We start from the raw sequence: 20,358 nt of genomic DNA, 5'->3' as shown, positions 1-20,358 counted from the left end.
CTTTTAATTCCGGATCAAAAATTTCTGAACAAATCATTTGAATGAACTTTTTCTTCCTATTTCAATGCTGAAAACAACTTGAAAAGTATCCCATCATTATAAATTTCTTTTCATCTCAGGTTTTTGGTATGATTGGTGGTGGCCCGGTTTTTTTTTTTTGCTACTGGTTTTTTCTTTCTTTTTTTCCGTTCATTTGCTACAAATTACATTTTGACGGCCAATATTACAATCCGGTCCATTTGATTATGATGATGATGATGATTAAATCTGGTTCAATCAAGTTATTTGTCATCATTAATGTTCTTAATTTTTTTTTCTGCATCGTCAATATTTTTTTTTGTTGATGATGATGATGATGATGATAAGTGTTGATGACAACCAAATCAATTTTTTTTGACGGTGATGACAAATTTAAATATCATATTTACCGAAACAGTCGAAAAAAAACCGCAACTAACTAACTAATGATATACGAATCCGAATTGGGTAAATGTGTTTGTAAATATATATATATTTGAGATGGAAGAAGAAAAACGACCTACAAAATTACAATTATGGCAAAAAAATAAAAATCTTAAGTTACATTTTGTTTTTTTTTTTACTACCGGAACGATATTTGAATCGAATGATGAATGAATATTTTTTGAGAGAAACATAGAAATTGTTAATAAACATTGTATACAAAAAACAGTGTTTCAGATGAAAGAAATCATTCAAAAAATTTTGTTTTTTTTTTCTCAATGATGTTTTGATGCCCGATTTTTTGCATCTCTCTCTCTCTCTCTTTCTTTAACTTTTTGACTCCCGATCTCAGGGTTTCGAATAACACCTGTGTGTAAAAATATTTTTTTTTTAGCCGAAAAAAAACAAATTTTAAATATTTTACAAATTGGTTTCTTTATTGATTTCTTCTTTTTCATCCCCACTGGAATCAAGTCTCTTTTTTTTTCGGTGGCTATATTTTGTCCCTAAATTTTTTGCATTTATTTATTTGTTTATCATTCACAAATCTCAAAAAAAAAATCCTTCTTTCTTTTTTTTTTTCCAAATAGTAACTATGTTTGTCCAATTTTCATTTTCTTCAAATTCAAATTAAGTTTTTTTCGATATGGTTCCAAAAGATGCAACAAGTTTTTGCTTTGCTTTTGACTTTGTTTGCCAATCAGTTGCAACATTCATTAGTTTTGTTCAGTGCAGCAGCAGTTCGGTTTGTTTTTCTCTTGTCAATCATCAAATTCTTCAATGGGGAAAAAATATTTACATATTTTCTTGCTGTTTATTTTGAATTTGTTGTTTTTTTTTCTCTAATTTGAATTTGTTAATGTTAATGATAATGATGAATGTTTGTGTTTGTGCGTTGAACTTGAACTGATTCATTTGAAAACAAAAATGTCAAATTTATTATTAGTTTGTTAATAAATAAACTATAAATGTGCGTTATTCAAAATGTTTTCTCAAAATAAATGAATTTCGATTATTTTAAAATAGAAAAACAGAATTCAAATTCCTAACTTCTGATCATTGTTTGATTAATAGTTTCATTAATATTTTCATTCGAGAAATAAATCCATGTACTTTTTTTTATTCATTATCTCAATAATCGATTGGTTCAATCAATTTCTAATCAATTTCTGATCAATGAGTAATTGAATACTGATCAATTAGCAATATTGATTTTTTTTTCTGTTTAAATTGATTTTAATCATTATTTATCAAATGAAACTTTTTTTCCTGTGCTTTGATATATGTACTCGGTTTGTAATCGTAAAATTAAACTTTTTTTTTTGTTTGACAAAGTTTGAAAAAGTTTCAAAGTTCAATTCAATTGATAATCAATAAAAATCGAATTTTTTCTTTCTTTAAATAAATCAAATTTTTTTTAGATAAAAATAGTGAACCAAAAAGAAAATCTTTTTTTTTGTTTTGTTTGATCTATAATTTAGGGAATTTTAAAATTTCAATATTGATCGATTATGATGAAATAATCATTGTCACCATCTACGTATACGTCATACATAGTTGATGATAGTAGTATAGCGATGTATACCAGAGCAACCAGAGAAATCTGGACCACAAACAAACAAACAAAATTTATTTATTTTTTTTTTTTTTTTGATTAAATTCGACCGACAAAAACAAAATCCTACTGATCTTTTTGTGATCCATTTCTAACCAAACACAAAATCTATTGATTTTCGACAACGTTTGCGAAAAAAAAATCGATTGACAAAATTTTTTTCAGCAGACAAACAATCAGTAAAATAAGTTTTCTTAATTAATGTTTTTTTGGTTTCTCATCCCTCTAATTATTATGATTAGAATCAAATTATAAATAGTAAAAATATTTTTCAAATTACCAGAAGCAGTACACTCGACAATATATATATTTTTTCTTCTATTGATTCAAATATACACACACGACTTGTATCCATTTTCCAATATTAATTATTGATGTGATCAATATTGATTGATTGATTGATCGATTGATCAATCAATCGATCCAATTCAATTTATTGATTCGAAATTTTTTTCTGCTCACTTTTTCCACACACAATTAGTGATTTTTTTTTCTCTTGATTGTTTCATATCGTCAAAAATAAATGAACTTTGATATTTGAATTTTTTTTTTCTTCTTCTTCTTCGTTGTTGTGATATGCATGTGTTTGTGATAAATGGATAAAGTGAATTTGAAGTTTCATATTTCCATTATCATTTTATTTATTGACATCAAATTAATTCGAATCAAAAAAAAAAATGATGATAATAATGAATCCATTTCTTTCTTTCTTTATTTCTCTATATGTTCGTGTTGCTATAATATGCTTTTTATCACAGTTTTGATTTATCTATTTTGAGAAACAAACAAAAAAAACGAAAAAAAACAAACAAAAATGAAATTCTCATCTAATCATTGATTTTGCATCAAGTATTTGTACACGAAGATATATAGGATATAAACACACACACACTTACACTTACACACCTACGCATTACATATTTTGTTTATCAATATTATTATTATTATTATTATTCACAAATAAATAAATCAAAAGATGCATTGTTGAAATTCATCATCATTATCATTATTATTATAACATTATGGTTATGTTATGAGTGTTGCATTTTAAAATTCAAAAAAAAAAATTTGCCAATTCTAAACAATAATGATGATGATATTGTAGCATCATTCCAAACATGAATCAATTTGATGATCGAAAATAAAAAAAAATTTCACCATATACATCACCCTCATCAAACATGTTTCAGTGTGTGTGTGTGCAAAACTTTTGTCATCATCAACATCCATTGACTGGATTGATTGACTGATTGCATATATACTTTTGGGTGATAAATTATCATCTTGACAAAATTGACAACTCCCATTTTTTGTTTCTTATTTAATATTTTGTTTTTTTGAACATAGAAATGAATATGAATACAAATAGCGAACCAAAATAAATATTCATTCTCAATTTTAATCTTCAAATATTTGGATTCAATTTCCTTGATCAAATTTTTTTTTGTTGTTAGGATTATTTTATGATTTCATTTTGTGATTAAAATTCATTAATTTTTTTTTCATTTTTTCTCCCCATATAATCACCAAAAATTCATTTTTCGGTGATAATTTCATTTATGCTGAATTAGCATCTTGGTAAGCGACAAGAACGAAAAAAAAATCATGCCATATCAAATACAATCATTCGATTCAAACAATCATTCATTTACAAATAATTAAATGATGATAATAACCATCTAATTGGTCATTAAAATATAAAATTTTTTTTTCGTTGTTGTACTGAACCCATTGAACGATCAATCGACCATCAACCAACCAACCAACCAACCAACAAAGATAAATTGAAATTGCTAAGTTAGCATTCAATTTTTTTCTGTTTTTTTTGTTTCTCTTTGTTTTGATCTATAAATCATCATCATTCTTATTTGTCTAAATCAACTTCATCAACTTGAAGAAACAGAAAACTTCGATCTCATTTTTTTTCTTCTCATCTCATAATTTTGTGCTTGTGTATGGGTTTTTGGTGTTTTTTTTTAATTATTATTTTCATCAATAACATCTTTTTCAAGTCTTTCATTTTTTTTCAAAAAAATATCCATTCTTTTTTTATTAATAATCATCCAGAATAACAACGATTTTCATTTACACGAATGATTCGTAAAAAAAATCTTCTTTATTTATAAAATTTTAATTCATTCAATTTTTTTTCTTCTCATCTCATCTCATCAATAAATCGATCAGCGAATAACTAATTTAACAACAACAACAACGACGACGAAAAACAAAAATGGCATTGACAAATTCATCAGCGGTCGATGTTGAAAATTTAACATTTTCATATACACGACATGGATCAAATCTTGAATCAATTAATATGCATGTACCACGTGGTACAATTTATGGTTTATTAGGTCCATCCGGTTGTGGTAAAACAACATTATTACGTTGTATTGTTGGTCGTTTGAAACCACGTTGTGGTAATGTAAACGTTTTTGGTTATCGACCAGGTATGTTAAAAAAAAACAATTGATTGTGTTTGAATATATTTTTTAGAATTTAGCCAAAAAAAAAAGTAATTAGCTAATTCCTTGAGAATCATTCTTTCGAAAAAAAATGATGATAATTTTTTTTAGGCATCAATGATTCATCATTGTAACTAACACACAATATTTTTACAAAATTATTTCAATGATAATAATCATAATTATCATTGTGAACATTATTGATAATGTTGAGATATTAAATGAATACGCATTTGATTTTTCGATCAACTTTATTGAAAGACTATGTGTGAATTTATGTATGAAACAAAGATGAAAATCTATTATTAAAATTTACAGAAGAAAAAAATCAAATATCTTTTTGATCAGTTTGATTGATAGCTTCAATCAATCATTGAAATGATTAAGGCTAGATGTGTTTGTTTGTTTGTTTGTTATTTTTTCCATTAACAATTAAATCTAAAGATCTTTTCTCATTAGCATTGTGTAGGTGCAATAGGTATTTATTCAATATAATCAATTGTCATTAGAAACAGAATACATGATTGCAATGTAAATAATCAACTTTAGTGGAAAAAAATTCTGAAAAACAAAGAATGATGATGATGATGATAATAGTGTATGTAAATACAAATACATTATCTATTTTAGATTGGTTGAATAAAGAAAATTTCAATGCCAACCGGAAAAAAAACTTTGATGCTATTTTTTTTTTTTTGAATATCAAATTTTTTTTTAAATAAAAATGACATTGAATAATGTAAATATACAATAATCATCATCATCACTATTTTTAAACAACAGCAACAACACTTCGGATCCATTAGCATCCGTTCAAGTGCTTGACAATTTGTCAAAATTTTTTTTTTTTTTTTTTGTTGAGATTTTTAGTTATGAAAAATATACAGTTTTGTTGTTGTTGTTCAGACAAGATTTTCCATCATCATCATCATCATCATAGCTTTAGATTACCTTGACATCATTTAAGATCTTTACACCATTTTTTTTCCTCTGATCTTTGTTTATGTTGATGGTTTTCATATGTCTGACCATCATCATCATCATCATCAATATTGATTCGGTTTATTTTTGAATCTTTTTTTTCGAATCTGTATGCGAATGTTCAGGTCTAGGTTAGGTCTATTTTAGTTTTTTTTTATATTACAAATCTCCTCTTCATTTTTATTGCTACAAACATACAAATGGGCAAATGTTACAATGTGAATATAGGATTTTGATGACAAATTAGTATATGAATATAATTCAGGTCATCATCATTAATCGACCGATTGAAATAGAAACCTTGAGATATTTAAAATGAAAAAAAACATGTAATATTTCCTGTATTACATATGATGGGATATATGTAGGTTGTTTTTTGTTGTTGTTGTCAATTTTTGTTTGTTTGTTTTTTTGCCACTCTATCTTTACTCAATTTTTTGTTCTTTTATTACAAAATTCAAATTATTCATCATTTTCTTTTTTGTTTCAATATTCTTACAATAATAGGTACAAAAGAATGTGGTATACCTGGACCAAATATTGGCTATATGCCACAAGAATTATCATTAATAACACAATTTACTGTAAGAGAAACACTTGAGTATTATGCCGGTTTTGCCAAACAAACATCACATATGCAACCATTAGAATCACGTATCGAATTTTTATTAAAATTATTGGATATAAGTGATTTTGAACATTGTTATACGGATCGTTTATCCGGTGGTCAACAACGTCGTGTTTCATTGGCTGTAGCAATGATTAATGAACCGCCATTATTGATATTGGATGAACCAACTGTAGGTGTTGATCCTATTGTTCGTGAATCTATCTGGTCATATTTAGTGGATCAAAGTAAAAATGGCCTAACAGTATGTATTTGATAATTGTTTTTTGTTTATGAAAATATTAATGTCAATTTTAAAAAAATTGTTCTATAGGTCATAGTAACCACACATTATATTGAAGAAGCCGGATCAGCAGATAAAGTTGGTTTCATGCGACAAGGTCGTATATTGGCCGAAGGAAATCCAAATTATCTAATGTTACAAAATAATGTGGTATCAATGGAACGTTTATTTTTGAAATTATCTCAACAAGATGATTTTCATCATCATTCAAATAGTACGAGCCAATTAGAAAATGGATCACCATATCCAAAAGATATTTTATTGCAACTGGATCCTCAAAAGAATCATAAGATTCTTAATATGAATAATCATCATAATAATCATCTTCATCATAATAATTATGTTACGGAAAATGGTGGATCACCGGCCGTTGCTATTGCAGCAACAATTGAACCTACAAATCAATCGGTAATATTCACTTCGAATGGTGGTACTATGACTGGTTCAACGATGATGGCATATGTTGGTGGTAAACCTAAACCAAATCTTCTTTCACATTTGGCTACGCCAACCACAAACAACACAGCCAAACATATTATTGTACATGAACAATATAAACAATTGGATCCTGATTCTTTGATCGAATCAAATACGATGACAGGAAATAATTGTAAATTAAACAATAATGACTATAATAATCATCATATGGATGCATCATCAGATTCGCCATTATTCAACAATAATTCATCATCATCTTCTTCTTCTTCATCATCATCATCAACAAGATCAAAAAAATCTGCCCATTTATCATCTGGTCGTAATAATAATAGTAATAGTAAAGTTCGTACATATTCTGTGCATGGTCAAAATCGTTCAGTAAATTCTATACAAAAAGTTGGAGTTTTATGTCGTAAACATCGTATTCGTTTGTTTCGACGTGTACCGGAATTGGTCATCACAATGTTATTGCCTGCATTAGAAGTAGCTCTTTTTTGTCTTTGTATGGGACGTGATCCAACATCAGTACAGATGGCTGTCTGTAATCAAGAAGATCCTCCATTTCTTAGTCTTATGTTTCTCAAGTCAATTGATTCGGATTTTATTTCATTGAAATATTATCGAACACCAGAAGAAGCTATAGATTCCGTTCGGAATGCCGATACTTATTCGGCTATAGTTCTGGGGAAAAATTTTTCACATGTTCTTAATCGTTTCGGTAGAATGGGTGGAGTTATACCGGCAAATTTAGGACGTTTACCGCTTCTTGCTCAGCAGCAATTTTCGACACAAACGACGACGACAACAACATCGATTGCACCGCCAATATTAGGTTATACACAGCCAAATGGTAAAATGATAACTAATACGAATGAACCAGTACCGCCATTAATGACGCCTTATATTGCGCCATCACAACCAACACAATCAATGTTGAAAACACCTTCCATGTTAGTTGATGATAATGATGATAATGAAAATTCCGGATTACGACGTTTAAAACGTAACATTTCTGATCTACTCACGACTACAGCAGTAACACAATCTACCACTGATTCTATTATTACTGCACCAGATGATGATGATTCAATTATTCGAATCTATTATGATGGTTCGAATGCATTACATGTCAACATAATTCGTCGTGAAGTTTTTAGTGCATTGTTTAAATTTGTTGAAAATGCTGGTAAAATTTTCGGTGGTCAGATGAGTTCGATAAAATTGCCAATCAAATTTGAAAAACCAATCTATGGAGGCGAAAAGACCGATATGGTTGAATTTGTTGGTCCTGGTCTAATGGTTTTCATTGTATTCTTTGCGACAATGTCTATCACATCGATGGCTTTTCTTTCGGAACGTCGTGAAGGTAATTTATTATTAATGTAATTAGTTGTTGATTTTTTATTTTTTCTCGATTAATTGAAAAACAGGTACATTGGAACGTTCAATGATTGTTGGAATGACACCAACCGAATTTATTATTGCTCAGATTATCAATATAACATTTTTATTGATCGTACAGATTATATTGACCGTTGTTATGGGTTTCTGGATATTTGATTTTCCAATGAAAGGTTCATATGTATTAGCCATTGCCATGATGTTTCTACAAGGTCTTTGTGGTAAGTGTTGTTTTTTAATTAACAGAAAAAAAATTATCTTTACTTTTTTACTAATTTTAAATCTAGGAATGACATTTGGTCTAATGTTATCAGCTATTTGTACAAGCGAAATGACAGCATTAGCATTAGGAGCCGGATCTCAGCTAATGTTCTGTTTTATAACCGGTATTTTTTGGCCAGTCGAAACAATGATTGCATTACTTCGTTATATATCTTATGCAATGCCACAAACAAAACCAATGGAATCTTTTCGTCATATATTGATACGTGGTTTTGATCTATCCAAACCGGCTGTATTGAATGGTTATTTAATAACAGTGGCATGGATTGCCTTTTTTCTTATATTAGCCATCGTCATATTTCGTGTTCGATAAAAAAAAATTTTTTTTTTCATTGTTAATCATTTATGATCTTGCCACTTATTAATAATAATGATGATTTTCAAAGTGCCCGACCAAATTTTTTTTCTTTTTCTCATTTTGATGTGACCATTATGATCGACAAACCGACATTTATACACTTACACACACATCCTGGATTCTTTTTATTTCTCTTTTATTGTTTGTTTGATTGATTGATGCTTAATACATTGCAATCAATCATATTTTCCTTTCCTTTTTGTCCCTCAAACATCCACTTCCCCCAACATAAACTATTATAGAAATATTTTTTTAAAAAAACATTCTAAATGATTAGCAAATTTTTTTTCAAATATTAACTTCTATATAATAAAAAAATAATAATAATTGATAAGAACGTTTTTAATTGATTGTTTTAAATATCATTTTAATTTCAATTTTTTTTCGGGAATACAAGGTAAATTTACACACAAACATCAACGATCCATTTATATTTATTAATTCACATCGTCTGTGCCAATTAGACTCATTTTACCATAGTATCGTATGATGCTTCTATTTTTTTATTCATTGTTTGGCCATTTGATTTTTTTCCATATAAGTTTTAATAATAAAATAATCATATGATTTTGATGGAAAAATAATAAAATTTACTTTTAGATTTATGATTTGTTGATATTGGAATAATTTTGTTGCTAAATCATAGTTTGCATTTGAAAATGACAACAAAGTCGTCAGAAAAAATCATCATCATCATCATCATTAATGTTGCAAATCTCAGCAGTTTTCATCTGTTCATGAATTGAATGCCGTTGAACAATATCATTGCCATTGATTGGATCTAATTTTACCAATTTGATTGGTTTGACAATCATTGTCGGTCGATTATGATTATGATGATTGTTGATTGATCGTGAATCATAAATTGATCGAGATGAATAACGATTTGTTTCAAATTCATTCTGAATGTATTCATAGAATTCTTTATCCAAATTATCAACAAAATCGTCATCATTTTTATCAACAGTAGAATTATCATCATTAAGTTTACAATTGTTATTCGTATCGATCTCAATTTTATCATCAGATCTATTATCACAGAATTTATCGTCCTGATTCGGATTCGAACGTTTTTTGATAGTTGATTCAATAACTAAATACACACGACCATCATCGATTGTATCAACATCATCATCACCACTAGTTGTCGTACTAAAATCTTCAGATTCATTTGATTCATATATATCATCATCATCATCATCACCGTCATCATCAAATTCATATTCACGATCTTGTTCATCATCAGCATCATTATCATCATTAATATGATCAATAATTGGTTGTTGTATTTGATGTTGGTTAAAATTATTATGGATCAAAGCTTTTGTACGATGATAATTACTATGTAATTAACAGAAACAAAAAAAAATCAAAAATCTCATTCAAAAACAAATCACAAAGAGAAAAACAAAATAGTAAAAGTAATAGGTTTTTAGTTATTATTGCACAAAGAAAAAGATAGAATGAAAAAGTATTTATAGACAAAGAAAAGTTTACAAAATAATTTATGGAACAAGACAATGAAAAAGAAATAGATAAGATTCTGATGGGCATTGCTTCCACACAAAAAAAAATGACAAGATTTTTTTTTGTTCATTACAAATGAACAGTAAAAAGAAAAAGATAATAAAAAGGAAACGAAATTGAAAAAATGTGTGTATGAAAATTAAACAGAAAACAGTGAATAGAAAAATCCAGAATATTCAACAATGAAAAAAACATTTACTGATTCTGTGCACTTTCTTCAGCAACTAATAATTCATATTCTTCAGCAGCATAACGATCCCAATCCGACATAGATACACCATCTTCATCACGTTGTGATGCAAATGGATCACGTTGTTCGTGGTCAAGATATTTTTCTAGATTAAAGAATGTATCGAAAAATATTGGTGTTAATCGACATTTTTTCAAATCCGATAATGTTATTCGAGATGGATCTTTTGGACTGATTAGATCGATCATCTAAATAAAATAAAAAATTGCATTAATTAAAAGTTATTAAATAAAAAATTTAAATCATACCTGACAAAGACAATCAGTAAATGGTAATGCTTCAATACCGGCCGATTCCATTCGTTTTACTTGTTCATTATAAAAATATTCCAATTCATAAAACGAAAGACAACCATCACCATCAAGATCCATACAACGAAACCAATATTCAATTGCTCTTGGATGACGTTTATCTTCATCCGCCAACAGAAACCATACGAATTCTGTATATGACATTTGATTATTATGTGAACTGCGAGATGCTCTGGTTCGTGTGACAGCACCGCTAAAAATTCGATCAATCATTCGAGAAGAGATAGCTAAATTTGAAATTAAATCATATTAATGATATTTTTTTTTGAAAAGAAATTTCAAAAAATTACCTGAATCATTATGCCTAGCGAGGTCATATTTACTGATGAATAGATCATGATCTTGATCAAGTTCCCAAAATTTACAATATATCACATAGAAATGTTCATAGGAAAAATATTCAGTTATCTGATTGATATCATCTTCTTCTTCAAGAAGATGAATAACTCGAAGAAGATTAGATTTTTTCAATTCAGGTAACGTTATCGTACCGGACCATGTTTTATCCACACAATAATATATACGTGCAATCACCGTATGTACATAACGTGAATGAAATTCTTCGGCTTCTTTCAGGAATAATAATCCTGGATGTGTATCAATCACATCCTGTATAAGTGGTTCAAAATCTTCAGGAATAATATAATTTCGTTTGCCTTGTGTCATGATTTTTATAAAACGACTAGCATCATCGTAACAAATTGAAATTAATCTGAATTTAGAAAAAAAACAACAAAAAAATTAATCATCAGTAATTTTAAATTGTCACCTACTTTTTCCAATAATTTGTAAATTGATCACAAGTAATATAATCTTTAATATTGCTACAATTGCCATTCGATGTTGTTGTTCCATTGGCCATGAAACCATTTTTACTGTTTGATGAATGATCGATCGAATTCGTACGACGAATACTAACACCACCACCACCACCACAATTGCCATTTGCCATTGAACTATTTTTAACATCAGCCAATATTGAACGAAATAATGGCTCTTTCCAATATACAGGTATTCCACATAATTTCAATACACCACCTAATTCTTTGACCGTAACTGTTCGGCTTGGAAAACGATCAAAAATCGATATAATACGTTTAATTTGATTTTCGACCTCATTCGATGAATATGGTCGTCCAAGTGGATAATAGAAACGAGGCAATTGTCCGGGCAATATGCCAGAATTTGTTCGTGATAAACGCCTAAATGTTGGTATCGATGTTATAGTTGGCGGTGATTTTGGCTCATCTCCTTTATGAATTTTATTTTTTGTCAAAGATTTAACCGATGTTGTTGTTGTTGTTGATGTGGATGATGAGACAGGTTGCAGATTGCCAGAATCTTCCCCAACAACATTATTCAAATTTGCTATTTTCAGATTTCCACCATTTCTCGTCGTATCATTCTGTGGTAGCTAAAATGTTTCATTTATAGATGTACAAAACATGACAACAACAAAGCCAAATCAAGCAGCCACAAACAAAATTATGAGGGTGATGATGTTCAAAAAAAAAACAAACAAATCAGAAAAAATACATGAGATTGACAAAAATAAGCAAAAAATTCTTCCATCGTGAAAAGGAATAACGAATAAAAAAATGTCAAATTGAACGCATAATTGTCTGAAAAATTATGAGCAAAGATTTTGTTTCATTTGCCAAAGGAAAAAAAATTTCTTTGTTCTATCTTTTTGTCTTCAGATTCATTTCTTTGGTCTGTTGATCATAATCCTTCCTGTATATTTTTATAATCTAATCATCGCCATTGTTTTTCAATAATCATCATCATTAAAAAAAAGGTCGATGACATAATTCAGCTAACATCATGATTTTTTTCTATTGAAATAAAATCTCGAAAAAAAAACAACAACAAACAACTTACCACAGCTTGTGTTTCCGTAAATTTCATCCAACTACCAATCTTATTTGGATTTGTTATACGATTTCGTTGTAATTCCGTTAATTTATGTTTCGTAACGGATGTTTTTTCGGGACATTTTTCAAATAACATAACACGTTCGGCTACCGAACCTTTTTGTAGGCCATGATGATGATGTCGTTGTTGGACATGTACCTGTCCGAATACCATTTTTCCATTTACATATTTTGGTTCGGGTTTTGGTTCAGGTTTTGGTGCCGGTTTCGATACAAATATTATACGTCTTTTTTGCTGTGATGATGATGATTGTGAACTTTTTTCATTATCAGATGAACTATCGGAACCCGAACCTGCGGATGATGATGATGATGCACCATATAATTGGCCAACTTTAAGCGTTTCATGTAATAATGCTTTTTCATCATCGGTTAATGATGATTTGGTTGTTGTTGATTGTTGTGATGTTGATGTCATTGTTGAATGTTGTTTTTGTTGATATTTCATTTCATCAAAATAATTATCCAATAATGTTGTGGATGGTAAAATGTTTTCGTTTTCAATTATACCTAAACTTCGTGATAAACGATTACCACCACTATGGAAAAATTTTTCATTTTCCTTTATAAATGTATCGATCGTATTCGATGTTAAAATATTTAAATTATTCGATGATTCATTATCATTGATTTTGTTGTTATTACTGTCGTTGCTAATGATGTTATTATTATTATTATGATAATGATCTTTGTTTATCGTATTCAAAGAGGAATGATATGATGAAACACGATGATGATTGTTAAGCTCTTGATTTCTTGCCACAAAATCTAACAAAGGATCTGATGTTTTTGATGAATCAACAACGACTGATGGTGATGATGGTTGTTGTTTATTATGATGAAATTTTGATATACCACTATCGTCAATTCCGTTAATACCGCCACCACCACCACGGCCATGATTAACACCAATATTCGATGTTGACAACGATCCCAATGTTTTATTCGATGATAATAAATAAGAAGATCTAGATGAAGTAGAAGAAGAAGAAGGAGCTAAAGAATCAACAAGAGAAACAACAAAAAAAAACGAAAATTTTAACCATATAAATATTGCTATTAATAATGTTTATCATACATTTTTCTCTTGTGTCAATAACATCGGTACCGATATTTTTTATATCATCATTCTCTGAACAATATCCATGAATATTATTCGAAAGTTTTTTGTTAATTTTACCATCATTATTGCTACTACTTTTACTATTACAGATGTCATGATTGTTGCCAATAAAATGGCTAGAATCCAATGATGAACATTTATCGTTTGCCATTGTATCATTAACAAACATTTGTTTTCGATTTGATGAAATATAATTTAAAGAATTTGATTTAATATTTGATGATGTATTATTATTACGAGTTAGATCATTATCATGTGGTCGATTTTCTAATTCAAGATTTAGATTATAAAGATCGATTCCGGTAGCAAAATTTAATTGAATCGGTGATGATGTTTCACTTCGTGATTCGATAAGATTTTTATATCTAAAATTTAAATGGAAAAAAAAGTAAAATTAAATTAAATGTCATCATTCCATTCAATGTTATTGTTGTTGTTTTTATAAATCAATCCGGAAACCTGTTTATAGTAAGAGAGAATTACTATTGTAATTCCATCAACAACAACAACAAAAATTTCTAAATATTTTTTTTTCGCATTTTCGCTTGTCAAATTATTGTTATCATTTTTTTCTTTTGCTTAGATTTGTTCTTTGCAAACACTTGCCAAGTTTGTTATGTTTTTCTCATATCAAACATATGAATGATATGAGGGAAAAAAAAGAAATTGGTGAAAATATTGTTGTCAAATATATATAGGCTAAAATTAGAGAATTTAACTAAAATGTCAACTGAATTCTCTATAGATGGTATAACAGGAAAAAAATGTTATTCATATGGCATGAAAAAAAATGACAAAGATCATAGCTAAACATTTTTTTAAACATTAATTATTTTCATCAAAAATATAATAAAGATTTTTTTTTTTGACATTTACCTTGCAAGTGAACTTGATTTAGGACTAATACCAAATACAATTTGATTACGATTTTCATTACCATTTTGTTGTATCAATGATGGCGTTGGTGATGAACATTGTTTCCGTTGTAATGATTCTTCCGATTTTATCAAGGATAATGATGATGATGATGATAATGAATTTGATGGCTGTTGTTGATGATGATGTTGTTGATTAATATTATTTGAAAAACGTAATAATCGTGATTGTACAACACCATCACGATTTGTACTTAGAAACGGTGTTGGTGATGATGATCGATTTTGTTCATAATTTAGGTTACCATTTTGTTGTTGTCGTAATAGATCAGCTTGTGATTTTTTCAATAAAATTTTTCTACCACTAGATGGATAATCGATCGCCGACGATGATAATGATGATGATGATGATGTTGGTGATAATGGATTAACATTTTTATTATTATTATCATCATGACTAGATTCGGCAACTAAAGCTAATGCCAATTTTTCCAATTCATCAGTATCGGATATTGTCGAAATAGAAGATTGTTGTCGTCGTTTTTGTTGTTGCTGTTGTTGTTGTTGATTTTTTATGTTGGATTCGGTTTTAACATGATTAACCGAATTAGAATTTGAATCTACTTGTCTTTGACGACGATCTTCACAAACGAAATTTCTTTTTTTATTCATGTTGTGTGTTTGGGTTATGAAAATGAAGAAAAATTAAAAATTAAAAAAAAAAAAAATTCAAGAATAAATTAATCATCAAGATGATTAACAAACATCAACCAACAACAACAACATTTTCAATCATCATCATCAGATTAGTGAATTAATGAGAAGAAAAAAAACTTTTTGTTATTTGCAAAGAGAAACAACATCATCAAAGAATGGATAAATGAAATTTATTGTTGTTATATATGGATGGATTAACAACCGAAACAAAACAGAACAAATTCTTGAATGAAAAAAAAAATTAAACAACAGTGATTAAAATAAAAATCTAAATGAAAATGGCGAAAAGCCATCAACGATCGAAGAATGATTCGAAGAAAAAAAAATCGATGAAAAGTAAAAAAAAAATTCTTAAAAGAAGAAGAATAAGAATAGGAAAAATTTTGAAGTGTTAGCATAAATGCAAACACAGCATATACACACACACACACACATAAAACAACATAAACAATGCCAAAATGGATTCTAAATTCGCATTTAAAAAAAAAAAATTTTAAGGAAAACAACATCATCTTATATTTGAAGAATATATACAAATACAAATCAAAAAAAAATTGTTCAAGTTTTTTTTGTATTTGATTTCATCATACAAACACAATTCGGTAGTAGAAGGATTATCATCATCAACATTATTATTATTATCAATTAATGAAAAATCATCTTCAAAAACAACAAAGATAGATAAATATAGATGTATATATAGTGAATGAAACAAAAAAAAACTACTACTATAGACTGAATCATGAACAAATGAACAGAGAATATTGTTCGTTATTGTTGATCATAATCATCATTATTAAATCATGATGAAATTCTAAAGAATAAAAAGAATCCGAATGATTTTAAGATTATGATTTTTTTTTTGACGTAATCTTTTTACTATACTAATACTGCTACTACTATAATTATAAAAATTTTCATTCAATGAAAGTGATACAAATTCATACAAAATGATGATGATGATGATGATCTAGATTTTTTTTTCACTGTATTTGAATCCAGTAGCTGTGGGTGTTTAGAATGAATGTACCCGAATGAAGTTGTTGTTGTTGTTGTTGTTTGCGATCTAGATTTAACCATTGATTTGATTGTTATTGTCTGCAAAGTCATTCTCAACAATATAGAGAAAAAAAAAACAAAAAGAAATTTGAAATAAAACTTACCGAATTAAATGTTCAAGTTCATTACGTTGATTATGATTATCTAATTCATCATTAGTTAATAATTCAATAGCTGCATCTAGATTATCACGATAGCTTTCTATTTTAGATAAAATTGATGTTATTGATGATGATGAATGATTATCATTTGATGATGATGATATGGATCGAACATTTTTCGGAATATTAACATTATCATTAGCTGTGGTGTTTGTAGCAGCAGTAGTAGTGATGGATCGATGATTATGACCATCACCACCACTACTACCAATATTAATAATAGGTGTTGCCGTTTTTGTAGGTGTTTTAATTTTATAATAGATAAAATTTTTACAATCACTTAATGTTGCTGTATCGTCGTAATCGTCAATTTTTTGTTGTTTTGGTTGTTGTTGTTGTTGTTGTTGTTCTTGTTCAACAAAAACATCAAAATCAGTACATTTACCAAAATGAACTTTTGCCGAACAAGTACCGAATATTTCTGGACCATTCAAAGTATTACGGAATTTTTTTCCCAATGAACAGAATTGATAATTTTCAGGTAGAATATGTATTGCTTGTCGATGTGGTTGATCAATTCGTATTGAATAATATTTTTGTGGATTTGTATAGATAACTAAACGATGTTGTTGTGATTGTGGTTGTTTAATTAATTGTTGATGATGATTTTGATCACTGATAATTAATTTGGGGAGAAAAAAAACAGAAAAGAAAAAGTTAAAAATGTGAAACAAAAATTTCAAATTATGAATCGTTTGCTCAATTTCAGAACAAAACAATAACAGAAAAAAAAACTTAACGATCGATGCGAAAACATGGTAACAACGGAAAAAAAATTTAGAACGATCAATGTATTTATCATTAACATCATTCAAATCATCAAGGGAAAGATTTTGATCACCAAGGTGATTATCATTAAATGTTTGTCCGATACTCCAAAAAATAGAGAATTAAGTTAAGAAAACAAAAATCCAATTAGATAATTGGAAAAAAATATCATTGACAAATGAAATGTTGATTTTTCTCATTTCAACAAACGAAAAAAAATATTTTTTTAAAATTTGATTTTTTTTTGAACAAAAAAACACTAACCCGAATCTTTTAAGATGCCAAAACACATTGAAACATCAACACGATCGAAACCAGAAAGCAACAAAAAAAGAAAAGAAAATCCTTTACATCCATTTATTGGGAAAAATAGTTTATATCAGAAGAAGACTGAAATAAAGACAAAAAAAACTGAAACAAAGTTGTGTTACTGAAAATGTTAATGAAAAGGATAAAAAAAATGGATTGCCCCCACCTACACAACAACAACATAGATTTTCAGTAAGATTTTTTTTTCAGATCTCGATATATGGAATGATGATGATCAACAAACATCAAACAGACTGAATGAATGAAAAACCACAGATCATTTTTTGTTGTTTGTTTCACATTTTGAAACTTGAAAATGTATTTTTTTCTTTACTTTCTTTTCTTTTCATTAAAATCTTTTTCACAGAGAAAAACAAAAAATTTATAAACACTGTCTGTTTCTGTAATTGGGTGTGGATAACGATGAAAGAATAAAACAAAAATTATTATTATGTAATCAATCAATGAATTTTTGGCTTTTGACAATCAACCTATGTTGCAAAATGCTCCAGGAACTATAACCGGTGAATAGTAAGTAATTCACAAGTAAACGTCAAAAATGATGATTTTTTTTTCATTCTTCAACACAATTCCCTTAATTGAACATGTAATTTGAAAATAAATACAGGTAGCACATGTAAATCATGTTCAAGTTTTTGTTGATTTTCAAGTTGTTCAGCAAAAAAAAAAAAAAATTTCAAAATGACCATATGTTTCACATATAAGGTCAAATGTACAAAAAGTATGTTTATTGCATCACATTATCAGCCAAATATCAATCAAAATTAACGTCAATCTTTTTATTTTTTTTTTTTCATTTCGACAATGTCATTGATGTCTTTTTTTTTAAAAAAAAGTCAACACAGAAAACATTTAGGCGTTAATGATGATGTTGTTTTTTTTCGCTTACTTGGCTTGACTTTCTTGTGAAAAGAGAGAAAAATCTTGATCCAAAATCAAAATGAAATAACAAACAAAAAAGTTAATTTTAGCAACTTTTTTTCTTCCTTTAGTTCTTCAATTCCATTTGATTCTCAAAGGTTTTTTTTTAAAAAAAATCAACTATTCCCACCCAACCAATCATCATCATCATTATATATTCACCAAAAACGGTTCGATTGTTTTTCCTATTTGTTCTTTATACCAAAAAAGCAAAGAAAATTGACAAAAAAATTGTGTTCATTTACATAACCAACAGCAACAAGTACAAGAACAACAAGCTTGTCTTTTTTATTTCATTCTTTGAAAACAAAACAAAACAAAAAAAAATTGAAAGAATGAATGAATGAATGACCTTATCATTACTTAATATGGATATTAATTTTCGCACACATTTTTTTTCTATATGAAAAACAAAATGAACAACAAAAACATATTGAAAAATTTACAAATCAAATATCAATTAATCAATCAATCAATCATTTTATAGATTCATTTGATTTGATTTTTACATGAATTTTTACGTGAAAATTATGTCAAAAAATACAAAAAAAAAAACAGAATGAATGAGTTGAGTAAGAGAAAGGAGACAAAACGTTCGATTGGGTGGAAACAGTTTTTTTTTGTTTGTTTGTTTGTTTGAAAAATTGTAATTTGATCCAACATTTTCAATGTTTGAATGAACGAAAGACAAACATCACAAAATGACATTAGTTTGTCACAATCGATCAATCATGAATCTATTGAATTTTCTTTTTCTGATAGAATTGAAAATTAACAACAACAACAACAAAAAGTTTTCGAATGAATGAATGTCAAAGCAACAAGTGTCATTTTTGAAATTTTCAAAGTTTTTTTTTAAATTTTCTATGAAACGATCGATGACAAATTGTATTGATAATTTTTTGAAAATTTTCAACAACTAATTGGAATGAACTCTCTGTATTCTTGCCGCCGGTGACTATATAATGAATGACAAGAGAAAAAAAACTTAAAAATTCAAGTTATTTTTAGAATTGAAACAAACAACAAAAAGAAAAGAATGTTTCGTTCACACAAAAACCAAAGAATATGAAGACAGAATTTAAAGGAATTTTGAATTATAGCTTTTGACAAACAAACAGTGAAAAAAAGAAGAAGAATAAAAGAATTTTTTTTCTTCTCAAATTGTGTGAATATTGACTTACTAAGATTCTATACTATTACGACGACGATTTTCATCATTCGTATACGATTTTGTTGAATTCTTTCTATTCGGTAATGTTGATGATGCAAATGATGATGACCATGATGATGATGAGGATGATGGTGATTCTGATGAGAAAAATTGTTGTCGCAAAGACATTTGTGCGATGATTGAATAAAGATTTTCCAATTGAAAAAATATTATTTTATTGATGCGGAACAGCTACAAAAAAACAACCATTTTGAAAGTGTTTGATTCGTTTTTGTAGAAACAAAATCATTTCTTT

The 20,358-nt window shown here is 28.0% G+C and overlaps 2 protein-coding genes across 2 annotated transcripts; one reads left to right on the top strand and one right to left on the bottom strand.

Moving 5' to 3' along the window:
* The first annotated feature begins 4,077 nt into the window (after positions 1-4,077).
* LOC113797878 (uncharacterized) lies at positions 4,078-8,945 on the top strand. The gene is made up of 5 exons (XM_027348336.2): positions 4,078-4,527; positions 6,031-6,395; positions 6,465-8,238; positions 8,303-8,494; positions 8,561-8,945. The coding sequence occupies exons 1-5, from the start codon at positions 4,308-4,310 to the stop codon at positions 8,866-8,868; spliced, it is 2,859 nt and encodes a 952-aa protein (XP_027204137.1). The 5' UTR covers positions 4,078-4,307; the 3' UTR covers positions 8,869-8,945.
* Positions 8,946-9,237: 292 nt separating this feature from the next.
* Positions 9,238-20,340, bottom strand: LOC113797868 (uncharacterized). Its single transcript, XM_027348324.2, has 10 exons — positions 20,074-20,340; positions 16,814-17,485; positions 14,935-15,591; positions 14,014-14,423; positions 12,883-13,931; positions 11,775-12,415; positions 11,292-11,713; positions 10,939-11,228; positions 10,640-10,878; positions 9,238-10,254 (listed from the first exon to the last, which is right to left on the bottom strand). Exons 1-10 carry the CDS (start codon positions 20,229-20,231, stop codon positions 9,588-9,590), a joined length of 5,205 nt encoding a protein of 1,734 aa, XP_027204125.2. The 5' UTR covers positions 20,232-20,340; the 3' UTR covers positions 9,238-9,587.
* Positions 20,341-20,358: the final 18 nt, after the last annotated feature.

Source organism: Dermatophagoides pteronyssinus, unplaced genomic scaffold (assembly GCF_027571235.1).
Source record: "Dermatophagoides pteronyssinus isolate colony J.1.1.1.1 unplaced genomic scaffold, Derpt_VIB-CSIC_2022.12 sq0002, whole genome shotgun sequence".
Lineage (NCBI taxonomy): Eukaryota > Metazoa > Arthropoda > Arachnida > Sarcoptiformes > Pyroglyphidae > Dermatophagoides > Dermatophagoides pteronyssinus.
Note: the sequence above shows the minus strand (reverse complement) of the source record. Positions and strands in the feature narration are given on the sequence as shown.

Coding starts and splice junctions, on each gene's coding strand:
- LOC113797878 (XM_027348336.2), top strand. CDS start 4,308: ATGGCATTGACAAATTCATCAGCGGTCGATGTTGAAAATTTAACATTT. Junction 8,239..8,302: donor TCTTTCGGAACGTCGTGAAG/GTAATTTATTAT, acceptor ATTGAAAAACAG/GTACATTGGAACGTTCAATG. Junction 8,495..8,560: donor GTTTCTACAAGGTCTTTGTG/GTAAGTGTTGTT, acceptor TTTTAAATCTAG/GAATGACATTTGGTCTAATG.
- LOC113797868 (XM_027348324.2), bottom strand. CDS start 20,231: ATGTCTTTGCGACAACAATTTTTCTCATCAGAATCACCATCATCCTCA. Junction 15,592..16,813: donor GAACTTGAACATTTAATTCG/GTAAGTTTTATT, acceptor GAATAAAAAAAG/AAATTTCGTTTGTGAAGATC. Junction 10,879..10,938: donor TTACTGATTGTCTTTGTCAG/GTATGATTTAAA, acceptor TATTTTATTTAG/ATGATCGATCTAATCAGTCC.